We start from the raw sequence: 18,111 nt of genomic DNA on the forward strand, positions 1-18,111 counted from the left end.
CGCATCGCGCCGACGAAATGATGAGAACTTTCTGGAATCTCGCGCGGAAGGTATTTAATCGAGCAGCCGAGACGAGAGATCAGGAGAAGACGGAAGTTAGCGCCAGAGCGCGTAGGGTATACCGCCGTGTAGTCGGCGAAGGTTTTGTCCGTAGAGACAAAGCAGGAGAAGATGATTTCCACCTGAGGGGTGACGACTCGAGCTACAGGCAAGAGTGTGTGTTTACCGCTATCGAGCGAAGACGCGTGGCAACAGCTGCGTGTGTGAAGCCGACGTGTTTCCGGCGAAGGAATTTGAAGCTTGGAGAGTGGCCAATTGAAGACGCGAGGTTTCCTGGAAGAGAAACTTCGGGGCAGCGGAACGACAACGCTGGACTTTGAGTGAGTGATTCTCGGAAGAGTATCATCCAGACTTTTGTTCCAAGAACTTTGGACTGAATAGGTCTTCTATCTTTTTAGTCTTTAAGTGCCTTGGTTGTTCAATGCATGCGACTGCATGGTAGTGCGTATTGTTGTCTGTGTCCGTCGTTTCGAGTGTGGCTGATTGTACTGTGTAGTACGTTGTTTGATCGGTGACATATTGTACTCAGCTATTGTGGAGTGAGCATACTTGTGTATTGTTTTTGATCTGCCATTATTGAGAATATAATTTTGTTTGTTTATCAACTCTCGACTCTGACTTGTTCTTTGGGCCACAGCCGGCGTCCGCTGGCGCACCAAAAAGGACCACTTCTAAGTTGTCCACGCTTTCGTGGTGCGGTTCGGCGGGGGCGATACTTCGGCCCCTGGAATTAGCCCGGCGATCGCCTCCCTAATTAACGGGACTTGTGACAACATACTGAGGTCACAATTTGGAGAAGCAAGATTAAACAAGGTTAGGCCTACTGCAGATATAATCAGTACACACATCACCTGACTATTGTGGCTCAAACACTGTCTTATGAACAACCAACTTTATTTGAGATTGCGAAGTACATTTTAAGGAAGAAACATGTGCCCCTAGCAGCAGATGGGTCAGCGAACAAAAAAAAAGTTTGCCGAGCTCTTCGCAATGACTATTATACATTCAAATTTCGGGCAAGGTGGGCCCAAGCATTGCGATAAGTTCCCCCACAGTTTAATGTCAAGAAATGCTTCGCAAGCACATCGCCTCTTAGTATTTTTTGCTATTGTGCTAGTGTGAACATCTGCCGATTACACTTTGAGGCTCGAAAAACAACAAACCTTTATTGAACATGTAGTGTCAACAAAAGTTGGAGAGAGAGGGCACGCCATAAACTCTTTAGATGCTCACTGCAACTGCTGAGCGTACAAAAAGGTTTAATGTGAAGACACTTCTGACCTGAAAGGTATATAGGCAGGCACATGAAACAGGCACATAAGACCATGACATGATAGCAGCAAACAAAGGTCAAAGCAGTCTACAGGCTGCTATCGGGGCTAGAGCATATTACCACATAAGTGATTTACGCCGGAGTTCACCAAGACTTCAGGGATGTATTTCAGACACGGAAATGACATTGAAAAAACTGACAAGATGGCTAAGGAAAACTTGAAGGGAAAAAAAAAAAAACGCCAGGACTGCGCAGAAGGCGCAGCACAGTCACAGCGAAAGCTAGAAGAGCGGTCTTTCAGAGCCCTTTCGAAACACTCGCTGGGTAACTGTTGCAAGCACACTTGCTTTATGCCCACTACGGCATTAATAATAAAAATTTGAGGGTAGTAGGCCGGCATACGCTACGCTATTTTTCATCATTCTTCTGAGAAGCGTGGTATTCATTAAACTATTGCAAGAAATTTTGTGCCAATTATTCAGGCATAATTCCTCATCATCTTCAGCCACTGCATGAAGTGGGTATGCGCCCCAGTTCATAGACGAACAAAACAAGCTTTTGTAATGAGTTCGAGCATTGGATGACCCACTCATTACGCTATTCGCATTGTGCGACGACTGCTTGTTCTTTTGCCGTATTGAAACGCTTTATAAGTCGTATTATTGCGATTTGCTTTAGGCAGGCTTGATGTCGAAAAAGCAGTTTGCCAACAAGTCCCAAACACCGGCGTGGCTCAGTGGTAGAATACTGGGCTGGCACCCAGTAGACCCGGGTTCGAGCCCCACTGTGTCATTGGTACTAGGTTTTTTTTTTTTTTTTTGTAATGTGCGCGATGTGGTTGCGGGCAGCGGCGGACAACTACGGTGCTGCGCGAGACTAGAGTTGTGATCTCGTAACAGCTTTCGCTGTAAAAAGGTGTTCGTCGGTGGTAACCGGACCCACAACTCCTCTGTTCACGACAAAATATGCTGGGCCCACAGCACTATGATACACCTTGGAGGCTTTTTATATCTCGCACTTTCCTCTCACAGTTCTCTTGGTCAACAGTGAAGTAATGCCTCATGAATATGGTCTCTGCAGTGAGCTCTTGCAACACGTAGCTACACATCCATTCTACACGGCACATTTTCAACAGCACAAATGAAATTCTGTCAACTCCATAAGGCACTATACTGTGGCGACCTTAGCCCAAGCCTCAGTTTCCTTTGTAGCATACATCCATACCAAAAATAGCTCCGCCCCGCTTACACTTGCCCCGAGAAAAATCATTGCCGGGCTAGAGAAAACACGGCACACATAGCATTTCCATTTAGTCTGACCGTGGTGTTCAATAACTCTTGAACATGCTGCACGATGAAGTCATCAGCTTATTAAATTCCGAATTTAATCAGCAACATCTGGATGCTCTTTTGACTGTGCCACCACTTACTCTGATTATGCTATTTTTTCTTCTTCAACTACTACACCAACCAAAAGGTTTGTTTAATCATTGTAGTTGTTGGGATAAACGTGTACCACCAAGCATCAACGTGGGTGCCCCCATGTTAAATGATGCTACAGCTGACATTGCCTACAGTATTTACTCGCGAAACGAACGCGAGTAAATCAGACCATATTAGGCGTGCGTTCATTATGTGGGGTAAAATTCATGAAAACATTTTCGGGAACAGTAAAAAATGTGGTAATGTAAAAAAAAAAGATAGGTCGCTTAGCCTTTCACAACTGACATACGCGTACACTGTTTGGAAACGGCTACTTTGTTGCACTTTACTCATCGTCGACTATCTTGTGCAAGCTGTCGCCGCGCTGCCCGCACAAGCCATAAAAGCGTATTGTGACTATCTTTTCTCGTAATCAATTAACCGCAACAGTGGTATCTGCTGTAATCTCAAGGGGCGTCCAGAAGCGTGCACTACGATGCACTTTGGCAACTTCGCGGCAACCTCGCACGATGACCATGACGATGTTAACATTGTAGCAAGTAACCAACAATGCAGCAAGCTACCCCCGAAGCAGCAAAACAAATCGTTGATAACTATATTAACGACAAAATATGGCCACCGCAGCCTCGCTTATACATGAGAAGTTCCTGTACGCGCCAATAACGAGCGACGCGAGAATCCAGGATGCTACATTGTAGCAGAAATTGACACGATCTTTTCTGGGTGACATGCTATCTTTTCTGGTTTTCCAGAAACCTGTAACGCGATAGCGACGAATGACCCTTCGCGGCAGCAAATCCTGTCATTGTCGCGCGAAAAGCACGTGCACATAGTCGGGCTTTAAAGCTTCGTATTCGCCGAAAGTGACCGTCGGTTGGCGCGACAGTTTCAAGACCTTCGCAGTGTCCTTATCAGCTGCGACGTTTCTACACTCGCACCGTTCTTGAACCCTGCTGTGGCGCACAGATAGAAAAGACTGGGGTCGTACCGCACACAGATAGAAAGAAAAACAATAAGGCACGTGGCAATGGGCGAAAGGAGCGAGCCGAGAAGGCCGATGGGGGTCAGCATAATAATAAAAAAACGGAAGACATCCAACGGGCGAAGAGGCGCCAGGTGTCGGTTAGCAGGTTTGCAGTGGATGAATGTAGGGGGTGCATTTATTACGCGGGGGGGAAAAAAATCCTAACTTTGACGACTGAATTCGGGGGTGCCTTTATTTGGTGAGTGCAATCATTACGCAAGTAAATACGGTAAACATTCAACTACTTTTGTGGGAACACATTCTTAAATTTTTGTTATATATATTGATTCCTAGGACAGAAGGGACTAACCATGTCTTCAGGGGCGAAGCTCCTCTTAGTCTAACCTTGTCCTGCGTCAGGCGTAGCCGGCAGTATCAGACAAGCATAGAAGGCACTGGGTTTGGGCTAGTTGGTACCGATTCAGAGCTTATGTAAGCACTAAAGGCACATACGTAAAACGAACAAAGGACACAAGACAAGTGTTTGTCCTGTGTTATGGATCACACAAAAAGACAGAGATGGACAGACGGAAGCATGGATGAACGCACAGACTGATGCATGGACGGACAGACAGATGCACAAATGAACGCACAGACAGATGGAAGCATAGACAGGCAGAGGGACAGACAGACAGACAAACAGACGAATGCTTCACCCTACTCGCCATCAATCACTCCGTGGATATGCTGCGATTTTTTTTTTTCTGTATAATGTGTCTAGGAAAAATTTTTGATAAGTGTTTCCACACACCAATAAAAGACTAAGTTTTAAGTTTCAGAATGAATGAATTCAGAAATACAGTCACCAACGAATTTTTGGAACTCCAAAAATTCGAACTTGTTGGATTTTTCGGACTTCACAAATGCGCCGTCAAAGTTGCCATTGCACCAACGCATATACGCGACTGATTTTTGGGACAAATTTATGTTACAAAATTCGATTTTCGAGGCCTAATCGTTTGTTTTAAGCTATGCTGCTCGATTTTGAAAGCCACCATGTTGGATTTTTGTTTGCTCGGTTGACTTTTGCATGCAGTGGCTAGTTGTGTGGCCTCCAAAATTAGAAGCGTGCATAATCTTCCAGTTTCAGAAGCCATGCCTCATCTTTCTTGGCAAACAGAACAGCAGAACTTTTCTTTTTCAGTCATCCTTATCATCGTCATTAATACGCCGGTAGGTTGTTTTTATATTCTGGGTGTTTGTTTTTCTGGTCGTCATTGTGCACGTGGTCATGCTGGCGGTGTGCCAAGTGCGGACGAGCCATCGTGTGCGTCACATGCTCGCTGCTGTTCGCGATTGTTCAGTAGCACTCCGGTGGCCACGGTGCTGGGCTACTGGCCTGGAACACGCGAGTTCAATCGCAGCCATGGCGGTAGGGTTTTGATGATAGAGAAATGCTGGAGGCTCACGTACTGTGTGGTGTCTGTGCAGGTAAACGGAGCCCAGACCGGATTGTTAAATCCCACCAAACAGGCGAGACACTGCATGCATCGTTTTGCGACCAGAATCAAGTTTTCTTTTCATCATTCCATGGAGCCGCCAACTTTGCCATGAGCAACGGTTGGCGGCAGCAATTGCCAACGCACTTGCCAACGATGCTACCGTATCCCCGATAGAACCTAGTTTGCTCACCCCCAAGAATAGCATGAAGCATGGCATTAGTGGGTATTTTCTTTTAGGCTTTTCCGATCTAAATAAACTTCGTTTTCACGACTTCACCATTTTTTCGGACCGCTTGGTTTTTCAGACTACTTCGTGGTCCCCATCACGCCTGTAAAATCGGTGGGCAAGTGTACTGTGGACATAGCTAGCTGTCTACCAATGAACAGGCTGCAAATAAAGTGCTCGCGTTCACCATCATGCTAGGATATGTATAAAAGCTTGAACGACGCACTGGTACTGCGTGTTTGGCAGGCTGTCGGGCTCCTCTGAGCAACTATTTTTGATAAGCACTTGACGCATGCAGACTACTTCAAAAGAGATAATCAAAAAGAATACAACTGTGGCACACGAAAAACACAACTCACGAGTGCAGTTGTCCCGCTCCCTTTGTCGCTTGTCTCCGTGCACTCCAAGACAGTACTCAGGCGGCCCTTTTGTTGCGACGACAACTTGAGAATCGGGCTCAGTCTTGGCTGTGCCGACAATCCCGCGAAGGCAGTGGCCAGTGTCGACGGCGAGGACGCAGGGGTAGTCTCCACAGCTGGAGATGAGGCGATGTGGCCGCCAGTCGACGCTCCTGACACTGAAAAGAGTAGTAAAAAAAAGGACAACAGTGCAGCGGCAATTTTGCAGAAGCACTGTGAAAATGTATTTAGAAAAAATGGCAGACAAAAAAAAACTTCTCACGGCACATGCGCAGTGAGAAGTCTGCAAAGCCATTATGTTGAACTGTAACTTTACGACATTTGGCCATTTGAGCCCAATCCAGCTGGCAAGCATTAAAATATGAAAGTGGGCCCGAACAGTTGAAACTTGAAGTGAAGTCTCAAATAAACTGTATTTACCATGTTTACGCGACTGCATGTTGACTTACGAGATTTAAACTTTAACATTTGAAGATGCAGAGTCAATTTTTGGGACTCTAAACATCGAACGTCAGCAACAACAAGACTAATCACAAACCTAAAAGCGTTTTTCACAAGGAGACCTGGAATAGCCGCAGAAATCCTGGAGCGAGCCCTTGGATTGCACCAAGCCGAATCTCCCAGTGAAACGTGTGAATGCACCGCGGAGGCCGTTTCGCAAGTTGTTTACGTACAGGTCACTAAACCAGTTCCGGAAATGATTCCCTTTTCAGCTTTCTACGTTTCCATGGCAAACTTGTCCCCTCTGCAGAGCGTGTATTTCGACCACCCTGTTCACGGAAAGCAGGGGTATCGTTTTCATGTGTTGCGCTGAAAAATGTAAAAGAGCACACGGAGATTTCTGTGGCTGTGCGCCTGCTGCTGCTGGGCATGCTCATCGCTAGACCGCAGTTCCTTCACAACAGTGAACGCAGCTATTTCGCAAAGCTTAGCCCATGCACAATGACGGAAGTGACGTACGCTGCTCCTCGAACTTCCGCCCTAATCTGTGACTTGGCGGGGGAGCAGCGAGTACAAGACCGCTTCCAAACGAGTTACTCTGAAACTGCCATTAAAAAGAGCGAACCCACTCCAAATCTACCAGCGAAATCCAGATCAGTCGCAACGGAGCAAGAAAACCGGCTCCGGATCTGCCAGTGAAACGTGCCGGAGGATACTGCAGTGTGCTTTCTGGCTTACTCATTGTATTCTGTTCTGCAGCTCTTTCAAAATGTCTCAATAAATTTTATTACATGCCACTGAGTTCATACACACACCATGAGGTTGATAAATGGCAATCACAGACGTCGTAATTAATGTAATCGTTGATTGAAGGGCCGCTGTACTAATAGGCAGTGGCCATTTGTTTGAGGGGTACTGGTAATAATTGTCGGAAGCATCACTGGCTCTCGCATGTTTTCGTTTTCATTTAGCTGTTGTGTGCCACCCTCGCCTCAAAAAAATGCACTCGTTCACAACAGTGCTCAAGAAGGCTGCCATTCTCTGTGCCGAAGAAACGAGTACTGCACAGCAAGACTCAAGTTTGGAGTTTTGTAATGGCTGGTGTAGCACCGTTCAGTAATGGCTGGAGCGGCAAATCATTGCAAGTCGTGCCGAAGGATGAGGCTTTCATCTGCAGGAGTCTGGATGCTTTTCGTAGCCGAGAGCTTCCACCATACGTGACCAAACTATGCGATCTGTCAACTGGAAACTGTTACAAACGGGTGCTCAATTAGGCACGCGTTGCCGACTTCAGACGGCCGAGTGAAGTCCAGGCGCTGGCGGTTCATCGTGACACATTAAAAAAAATAACCATCGAAAAATGCCATGAGTACGCCTTCTCTGCCTCTCGTAACGGCAGGTGACCAAAAGCAGCCTCTGATCAAACTACGGGCGAAGTCTCAAAGCACCGTAAAAAGAAGCCTGATACAAAGCTGACCTATGCGATAATAAGTAAAACCAGCGAGGAAAAAAAAAAGTCAGGCCTGTGCGAAACGCGCAGCACAGTCACACCCAAAGCTGGAGGAGTGGCCATTAGAGCCTTTTAAAAACAATCTTTGAGTAGCTGCTGCAAACCCGCTCACAGAATACCCACAACGCTATAAATTTTGTGTAGTAGGCCAGCATTCTTGTTCACTTTCTCTTGTGGCTCATACCCACTGTGGGAAATTGGTCAGGAATTTGTTTGTTTGTAGCCTAGAATCTGTGGCTCATACCCACTCTGGGGGATTGGCCAAGAGAACAAATTGTTTCATATGGACGATAACTGCACTATTGCTTACAACAAAAAAAGGGAAAGAAAGTTGTAAAATGAAGACAGTATATTAAAAAAAAGAAAAAAAAAGATTCCTATGCCAGCCTTTGTCATTCTTCAGAGAAGGGTGGTGCCCACTACGCACTTGCAAAATATTTTGTGCAATTTTCTCATGCTGTGACTGAGGATGATGAATTATGCCTGAAGCTTGAGTAATAGGTTGGAGCAACCGACATCTCGCCGGTTACGCAATTCACATTGTGCGGCGCCTGGTTCTGAAGCACTTTATTACTCATTAACGCCATTCCTGTCCCGACATCAAGCCTGCCTAAAGTTAGCTTGCAACAAAGTTCCAAGCAGCAGCGTGGCTCTGTGGTAGAATACTGGGCTGGCACGCAAGGTACCCTGGTTCGAATTCTACTATGCCCTTGTCTTTTAATTTACAGAGTTTTTGCTTCTTCAGCACAGTAGTGGTTATGGACACAAGCGGTAGCGGCGCACGCTACCCTTGTTGTGATCTTGTAACAGCTTTTGTTGTAAAATCTTGCCCTTTTTTTCGCTTTGGCTGTGCTATGCACCGACAAATCACAGAAAATACACTCCAACCTCATTATAACAAACAGGCATCTTGCATAAAAACAGGTTAGTTATAACCAAAAATTCGTTATAAAGGTACATTCTTAGCACTATTTCTATTGCAAGAATATCCTTCATTTACTTCGCTATAACCGATATTTCAACTTATCCAGGCTTGAGTGTATTTGCAAATCCAGAAGCGAGAAGATAAAAGCAGGCGGTGGTGGAGGGAGTAGGTGAGCAGGATAGCGGCACCAATGAAGAAGTTATGTTGATCAAGCGATTCTGGTAGGGTGGTCAATCAATCTGAAAGAATAGAATGATGACGCTGAGGAAACGGTGAAAAATTGAGAAGCGTCACCAACAGGCCTATAGCGGAAGGGAACAACGACTATGAGCACTGGAGTTTGCGTTGCGAGAATGTTTCGTGAAACAGAAACAATCGAGATACGTCTCAAGAATAGTGGGCTGGAAACATTATGCAAATGGTCAAAACAGTGTTCTTCAATGCAGGAGATTGCATATGTAGTGCGATCAGTTTGTTTCCGTTATTTTAAACCCCATCCGAGTTACACTGCGAGTTATGAGAAACTGTTTTTGATAAACAAGTGTGTAGGTTCGTGTGATGCTTGCAGCCTTAACCCAGATTATATTTTGCGTTAGGAACTCTCTGCTCTGAATGTCTTTAGACAACTATCATTCGTTGCTGCACAAAAAGGGCCTACCCTATATTGTCTGTGCTTATGCACGCAGAAGGGGCCGGTTCATTGGCCCTTGTTACCTGCCTGGCGATTGCCTCCTTATAAACAGGATCAGTCACAGTAACATACAAAATATAACAAGAACTTGTGAGCGGATCACAAGAGCTTGGGAGGAAGAACACCAAAGATGTTTCAACGTCACTGGGGCCAGCAATAAAGTATACCTGTGGTTTTACGTCCCAAAACCACGACATGGTTACGAGACATGTCGCTGTAAAGGGCTCCAAAAATTTTGACCATATGATGTTTCTTAACATGCACCGATATCACACAGCACACTGGCTTCTATTTTTTTCCCACTAGGGCCTCTGAACTAAGGTTTCATGACTAAGAACTGTCTTGATTGTTAGTGAGGAAAGTAGCAAGTTCTGCAACCAATACATTTAATCTTTCGGGGTTTACGCTGTAAGTGTATGGTATTGCTTTGGCTTTTGCTCGCGTGCATCAGCTTTCGCTTGCGCATCCGAGCGTGCCTCTAGCGGTGCAGCTGGTTTGGTTTCATCATTCGGGTGCTTTTCGCTTTTCGCTCTTTCAACACTGATGGCTGTGTGGTGTATAATCTCTTAAAGAGTGACCACTTGTTACTTTCTCCTTCATTGCTCCCCGGGGTGCAATTACATCTGTTTTTTATGTGGCGCTGCATTACACAAACAATGCTGCCCTGGTTGCGGTTCCCGTTTTGACGACTCTGAAACGCTAACTCTCTCTCTTGCTGGCATTGAGACGAAAAATTATTATACCTTTTTCACTTGTTCTTTTTTGATAGGTGCATTACCATGAAAATTTTTTTCCGCACACTCACTCACTTCATTTACGCTATGAAAGTGTGCGCCAGTTGCTTTGCTGCTTGAGAGTCCAGCAAAAAAGTACTCTGGTGTGCCTATTTTTGTATGTCTGCAAGCTATTATACAAAGATAACTTAGTTCTAAAAAAATCACACGAGTTTTTTTTTTTTTTTTAGGATTTTCCTTGATAGTTCATGCTCACTCAAAACAATAAGAATTTTTTTTAAATATAGAACAGCCCAAAAATTTAGTTTAGGAATAAAAAATAAACACTTTTGGAGGTTACGTCACAAAAAATTTGACCCTCACCGAGTTGAACTTTTATTGCGAAATGCGCACATGCTTTCCTTTTCAGTTGTGCGTATGCTTGCTATCGTGCAGCTGGAAAAAAAAAAAAACACTGTACTATGTATTCCTCTGGCAGCAAGGCCTGCAAACTCGACTACTCGGAAACACAGTCTTTCGTATGGACACCATGTTACAGGAAGCTTATCAAACAGTAGACTTATCAAACAGGACCAGGAAGTTTCGTTTAACAAGAGTTCCATTTGCCGAGCGACAAACAAGCGTGTAGAATTCAGGTACGAGACCAATGATACCAGAGGCAGTTTCAGTTAATGAGCAGCAGTTCCATTGAACAGATTTCCCGTTTACTGAAAGCCTTCTGTAGTTTGTTATACAAACAATTCCGTTATCGTGAAGGTTTAACTGTTCCACAGCGTCCATCACAGTCTATAATTACTAGGATGCTCACCTGTGCTTGCCAGAGAATCGGCTGTTGAGGCTGGTGACGCTATGTGTGCACCGTAACACCTGGCCATCTCCTCGTGGATGATGCACCTGTAGGCTGCCAAGTCTGGGCTCGGGAAAAGCGGCACTGTCGGTGCTCGAGCACTGGGGATTTCTGTGGTGCCCCCCGTGTCCTTGGCATAGTCAGACTCGTCCGATTCATCATCTTCATCGTCCGATTGATCACCTTTGTCACCTTCAGGCTCCTGTTCTAATCTCCTGCAACGAGAAAAACGAAAGTGTAGACTGCAAACTGAAATTTGAAGAAGACCCTTGCACACCAATGTTTTTGCAGCATCCGCTATCCGATGCTCTTCGAATTACAGCACACCAACTTGTAGTTTGTAAAGGTATGATTGGATTTCTGCCACGATTCAGTTATTAGTAGTGGTTTTACACAAAGAACCACGATACTGTTATGTAAAACGAGACGAAACATAACTATTTGCGAGTATATTTACACTGAGAAGGAGAACAGCAAGCACAGCAGACAGACCACTCCTTTTAAGTAGTCTTCTGAACACAGAATATGTCCGACCCAGAGTGTCAGAATGGTTTAGGTGCCGCGACGGCGCATTGTAACGAGGAGAGATTGGAGACCTCCTTCCTTTTCCCGAATGACTGTTTGCGTAACATTGGTTGTTTCAAAGCGTCAATGAATGCCTGTTACAAGCCCCGTTGTTAAGTGCCTCTAGGCCATAATTACTTAATGAATAAGCGGAACCCCACTACGTGTCCGTAGGGCAACACGCGAACCTACCCAGCTGTTCACTTTGTTGATGGTTCTGCTGCGCATTATGGTTAAATATGCCCGAGGACCTTATAATGGGTGGGCTTTTAGAGCCCCCACTTTTTGCTCAATTCACATCTTTTGATGCCTGGCGAGACTGTATGCTTCTGCCATGCAATATACGAAGCGTAGGCTCTTTCTACTACATGACATTGATATAGTGCTTTTTTTTTCACGAGGCTATTCCGACAAATATTGTGACTCTGTGGCAGAACACTTGCTTGCCATGCAGACAGCTTCGATCGCCACTTGGACCCTGAAATATTTATTGTATTTGCATCTTATTCTTTCGGTCACTGATCAAGTGATTTTTCTCTGGCAACAAATGACTCCGATGCCCTGATTTCTGCAAAACGAGCTCTCCGAAGTTATCGCATTAAAACTAGCCTGTACTTCTTGGCACATGTCCTACAATTAAACAGCAGGTGCTTCCCACTCACCTCCTAGCGAGCTGGAGTGCTCTATTAAACGCTTACTACATAACCCGGTCTGCCACACATAGGTCATTCGGCCACACACTACTCCCATTCTGCAGGTAACAGTGGAGTGTTTTATGCAGAGAAAGAGCTTGATCACGAAGGCACGAAGCTTCTTAGCTCGGCACTTCAACGTCACCACCAAATGAAGCTCCTAAAACCAGGCAAGGGTGCCGAGCAAAAGAGCAGCAGCGCGGGCGCAGCGGCAGATGGCGCGTGCACTCACTTATTCAGCCGTTCGCGCCACTATGCGCACCCGGCACTCTCCCTACACAAACTTCATTGTTCTGATGCCATCGTACGCACAAAAAAAGTGCACGTTCGCAGGGCACTTCCCAAAAATCGCACAAAGAAAGCTTTTGTCATCGGGCTCGGCATCAGTATAACAAAGACCTGTGAGAACGTGCGCAGATTGCGACACGCTTATTTCGGACAAAAGAAATGCAGGCCATTATCCAAGAAATGCAGGCACACCGAGCACGTCAAGAGGCTGTAAAATAACAAAATTGGCCACCACACCTCAACATCGGTGCTAACTGCCCTTTGGAACGAGAGTTTATCGAGTTAACTTCCGGACACAGTGGCCGTGTATGCGATATACTTCGATTCAAGAACAATCTGTCTCGAACCGATGGCTTCTTGCAATGAGCCAAAACACGAACTGAAAACGCAGTCCGAGTGCTCAAAAAGGAGTTTCCCAATGCCGACGACCACGCCGAGTTTGAATTGCGCGGGACGTGCAAAGGATCACATGCTCGGCAACGTGCCGGCTTTTGGAGTAACAAATGGATTCTGCTAACCACCAAAACTGCAATACTTGCCGAGGCTGAATCTCGTCGAGGAAAGGCTAATCTCGCACTGGATCTCTCTCGTGCACGTGCGATCCCTTCCATGCACACCTACGAATGTCCCCACCGCATCACCGCTCGCCACCTTACCGTCTTCTAGAAAGTCAGCAGAGAGAAAGTCAGCAGAGAAAGCGGCAGGCACAGTCGTTTGAGTCCTACTTCTAAGAAGCTATTTGTACACGCAACACCTGCTGGTTTTTAAGGTACATAGGGGGCTTTCACGGAGCATTCTGTCAGCACGAGGTCATGACTTATTGCGCACGTGCACTATTTCAGGAGGCAAGTTGGAGTGATTTCAATAAAGCAGTCTGTTACCGATGAGTTCTGCGGAAACCCGCAAGGTGGCGGAGGGATTAAGAAAGGGGAGAAAGACAACCACCTATTTGCAGCGCAAAGCCAGAAGAAAATCTGTATGGATTTCTCAGAAAGAAAAGCTTCTTAGTTCTCCAAAAAATTTGTCCTGGTGCGAGATTCGAACTCGGGACCAACACCTTAACGGGGCGGTCGCTCTTCCAGGAAGCTAGCCATTGGCACCGCGAGAGCAAATTCATCGACAACAGAACAGACAACAAATTCATCGACTTTACAGAATAACGTCTTAACTACACCTCTTCTCTCAAATGTTTAACAAGTGTGTGTGCGTGCTAACCATTTGGACTTTAGAATGTTTGCAACTGCACTCTCAAATCCCCTCAAGCTATTGAAATATTTCATACCATGCAAAGGCATTGCACACTTATTTCGCAACTTGTCATTTTCTCGACTGTCACAGAAAAAACTTCCCTAACCAACTAAAACTTATTCATACAATACACACACGTACATATATACATATATATATATATATATACCATTGGATGCCAAAACAAAGATTTCAAACATACTCCGTAAGGTGTTCCGGCAACAATTCCGGTAGAACAAGAGGAGACACGTTCTTCTTTGCACGCCTCCGCCTCATGGTCACATTGACGGGAAGTGTTAACACCTCAGGGCTGCCACTCGATTCGGGTGTGCCAGCTGCAAGTGCATATGGTATGACCTAGTTAAATAACTGCTATATTTTTCTTGCGTATAAACAACACCTCTAATGAAAACCCGCCAATAAAAAAACAGTTTCACCGCAAGGGTGAAGCAATGAATGCAGTCGCAACAAATTATGGCATTAAAAGAATTAAGACTTAGTAGTGAACTTATTTTGAATCGAGTGTTTTAATTCCACAAAGCAATCGTTTAAGGGAATATGGCTGCACCAGGGCACATTGAAGTTTTGTGGTGCGTCATCTCAACATGAAGTACATAAATGGCAGGAGCAAAGCATGTAAAAGGGTATACTAGCCACTTGCTACGTCTGCCGAAAAGGTGTGTGCGCAACAGCGCTTTCAACTGTGCTCTTACAATCAAAGTTGCCAACTGCTGCTAAAGCGAAGCAACACTGTCTGCTAGGAATGAAACTACTGAAGCACTCTAGTCATAATGCCCTCGGGTCAATAGCTTTCGCCACAAGACACTGAGGCTGGGTAACAGCTGCACCACTGGAAAAGCTGATGTCTCTAAGAGTGAAAATGGTGGCTATGTATTTATGCAGCTTGCCAAAGTTAGTGCTTGTCAGGAGCGGCGCCAGCAATTTTTCATTAGGGGGGGGGGGGGGGGGATCACTTACAACAAGAGAGTTCCTGCAGGGGGGCAGAAAGGTAGGTAACTTGAGTGTTTTCTATTTCAGGGGGGGGGGGGGGGCAAAAATTTCAAGGGTGCTCCAGTCCCACCGTACCCCCTGCTAGCACCGCCTCTAGTGCTCATTGTACCTGCATTTTTTGTCATTTGAAATAATGCGCATTAAATTTATTCCAAATTCGTAGGCTATGGCAAGAGTTTGAGGGTGTGGAGGAAAAACCCGACGTGAAAACAGCTCAATTAGGGGGAAGGGGGGGTACTGACTTCATCATGTAGGAACATGATGTGGTTGAAGAAAATGCTGTGTAGGTCATCTGAGTTCCCTTCACAGTGGCTCTCTCCTTTGTTAGTACTCTTGTACCCAAATTAAAAACCTCGTTCGAAAGGTTCAGAGCCAATCACAGTTTTATATACTTTTGCAAGAGTGCTGAACATTACTGAGGTTATCCGCAGTCATGGCACAAAACTAACAACAGACCTCCACATGATGCAAGCTTATGCATTTATTTCCATGACAGATAACTATAGCGACATGAATAAAAGCAGTAAGATGTCCTTAACCGTTATGACTTTGCCTGTGAAATGCCATAATATGAAAAATTATACACTGCTCGTTGCTCGTATGGTTGTGCCAGAGTAAAACCACACAAGTCGAACCGAGGAGTCAGTCAACTTCATGTTTCCAGTCCAAAACTATGTTTTGGCGGAGTTACACAGGAGACATCAGAGCGGTACTGTTTCGAAGGATGTCTTGATTGCACAGGACAGTTTTATCGCTCTCAAGTACTGGCATTATCGAGACTAACACTTGCACCTCGTCCTTATTTGTTGCGACTTTTTTTTTTTAATACCAAGAACTTTGTGTCCCACAAATAAATTTAATCGCCTGGCCGTGCTCACGCATTTATTTGGAACAGCCAGAAACAACAGCACATGAAAAACTGACACTACGAGGTCTTTACGGAGTACTCACTGTAATGTGCTGGCGTGTCGGGGATCGGAAAGGCCACTATTTTCTTGACGTCAATCGTAGCGCTTACCGGAGAATCGAGCTCAGAAGAGCTGTCATCTGAATGGAGGGATGAAAACCACATAGGAGTCTCGTTTCATACCCAGTTATGGATAGTCTTGAATAAAGACTGCCTTAAGGCTTAGCAATATGGCTCTCTCACCAATGGAAAGTCAATAGAGGTCAACAATACTCAAACCTCGAGCACTGGCATTGTGAAGTATCAGTTATGATGAACTAAATTAAGAGTAAAGTTGCAATATAAATAGTGTAAGGATTGCACCTTTATAACGAATTTTCATATATCACAAACTTATTTTTTGTGTAGCATGACACTTTGTTGTAATAAGGTTTCAGTACATAATTAACGGGCTCTGCAGAGCTGAAGTCAACAATTGAACTGCTTTACCAATATTGACGAAAATCGCAGAGATAGATGACCTCTGAATTTTAGCAACCTAGCATTATTGGAAAAAAGAAACAGCTGTTATAGTGATTGATCAGGTATATCAACTTAGGAGAACTGTCATTTGAAAAATATTAAAAATGTACAACTTTTTTTATAACTATGTCCATTTCAAGTGATTTGTAGTACAGGCTAAGGAGAGTCACATGCCTCTTATGACATTTTTGTAAAGATGTATACCAAAGAGTGAAGATTTTTGTTCCTTGTTACTGGATGTCAGACATCCAAGTTTTTTCATGTCTTTAAAAGTACCATACCTTGATCCTGTAAAGTTTGTCTAGAACCGAACTTTGTACAGTCAAACCTCAATATATCAAACACGGATATATCGAATTAATGCCTATATCGAACGGTTGCTATATCACGCGGGAAATCGCATGCATTATTGATTTTTTATTTCGAACAGTGTTTGACATATAATGGGTATATCGAACTCGGCCACCCCAAACCGCCCGCGCTCCATTGATAGGCGGTGAGCTTTCCCGCAACTCTCGAAAGTAGCGGTAGAGCGGCGGGCGTTTACGAATGCTGCACACATCGATGGCGCCGAGAGCGCCACTTAACGTAGCGGCAGACGCGCGCCGCAGCCTTGCGGTAGAGGTTCTTGAGGAAAGTGACCGAAAAGCGCAGAGCTGTTATGTTCTTTCAATACGAAGGCACCGACACGGCTTCGTGCGGGGGAAGGGGGGAGTGGGAGGTAAAGATTAAGGAGGAAAGTATAGAAGGGAAAGGACGCAGACAACTGTCTCGGACGCGGCCTGCGCTGCCGCCGGGAAAGGGAAAGCAGTCAGGCGAGCCGGCATGGGCGAACCATGTGCGCGCTTTACACCCGGACTCACGCCGCAGCCTTGTAGCTTGCACTCCTTGCAGTCTCTATGGTGTCAACGGCACACTGTGCACTTGTTGCAAGCTCCTCCCCCGTAGCATCGGCAGGCATCGGTCGTTGTGCTCGCAGTGTTCGTGCGATCGGAGTTAGGCCTGTCGCGCACTGTTCGGAGTTGGGCCTGTCAAGCGCTGACCTAACTTCGAACGGCGGAGCTCACGGATGTGGAGACTGTCGCCGAAGCTACTGCTGAGCAGCCAAATGAAGACTCTGCCGAGGTGGATCCCGCAAGCGCTGATGGTGCCCCGCTCCCGACATCAGCTGAGGTCGTAGCTGCCTTGGCCCTTGTGCGCCACCACTGCGGCGCGATCGAAGGCACCGGCCTATCACTTATGGATCGCCTGGACTATATTGAGGACGCAGTCGTCAAACACGCCATGGCCAACAAAAAGCAGGCTACTCTTTTCCAATATTTTAAACCAACACAATAAATACTATGTTTGAATCTTCAAGTGAGTATTTACTGCACCATGCTTGAACGGTTCGTTGGTCGTTTTCAGCAAGCTGTTGACGCATATTTTCTGGATATATCAAACTATTTCGCGATCGCCGCGCCGTTCGTCGAGGTTCGACTGTATGTATGCAGCTATTGGCAAAACAATTAGGAAATCATAGTTTTCTCAACGTACTTTGAACTGAGAAGAAAGAGTTCGATGATTTTACAACATCCTTTGTTATTAGCAGTGAAAATTAAACTTGAAGTGTCATTTTTTAAATTTCACACTGTGGCGTCTTCACCTGCATTTTCTTTTCGCACATTTTCTCGCATAACAGGCCTCATGTCGCGGCAAGAGTAGTGTTTTCAGGACAGCGAAACTGTGCTTTACTAATACGGGAAAAAAACATTTTGCTCTTTCATGCTCCTTTAACAATCGGCATCTTGCACACTTTGCAGCCATGACTTTGTAAGAGACCTCCACGCCAACATCTCGAGAAAA

At 45.4% G+C, this 18,111-nt stretch overlaps 1 protein-coding gene across 2 annotated transcripts in view; it reads right to left on the reverse strand.

Moving 5' to 3' along the window:
* LOC119186855 (uncharacterized) overlaps positions 1–18,111 on the reverse strand; it is a 76,525-nt gene that overhangs the window by 15,989 nt on the left and 42,425 nt on the right. The window contains exons 11-14 of one of the 2 annotated variants that reach the window (XM_075894383.1): positions 15,789–15,884; positions 14,029–14,161; positions 10,996–11,249; positions 5,827–6,044 (exon numbers count right to left, since the gene is read on the reverse strand). In XM_075894383.1, coding sequence (XP_075750498.1) covers positions 5,827–6,044; positions 10,996–11,249; positions 14,029–14,161; positions 15,789–15,884 — 701 coding nt within the window. The remainder of the gene's footprint in view (positions 1–5,826; positions 6,045–10,995; positions 11,250–14,028; positions 14,162–15,788; positions 15,885–18,111) is intronic. The other variant, XM_075894384.1, reaches the window with a different exon arrangement.

The sequence above is a fragment of the Rhipicephalus microplus genome, chromosome 5, assembly GCF_043290135.1.
Source record: "Rhipicephalus microplus isolate Deutch F79 chromosome 5, USDA_Rmic, whole genome shotgun sequence".
NCBI lineage: Eukaryota > Metazoa > Arthropoda > Arachnida > Ixodida > Ixodidae > Rhipicephalus > Rhipicephalus microplus.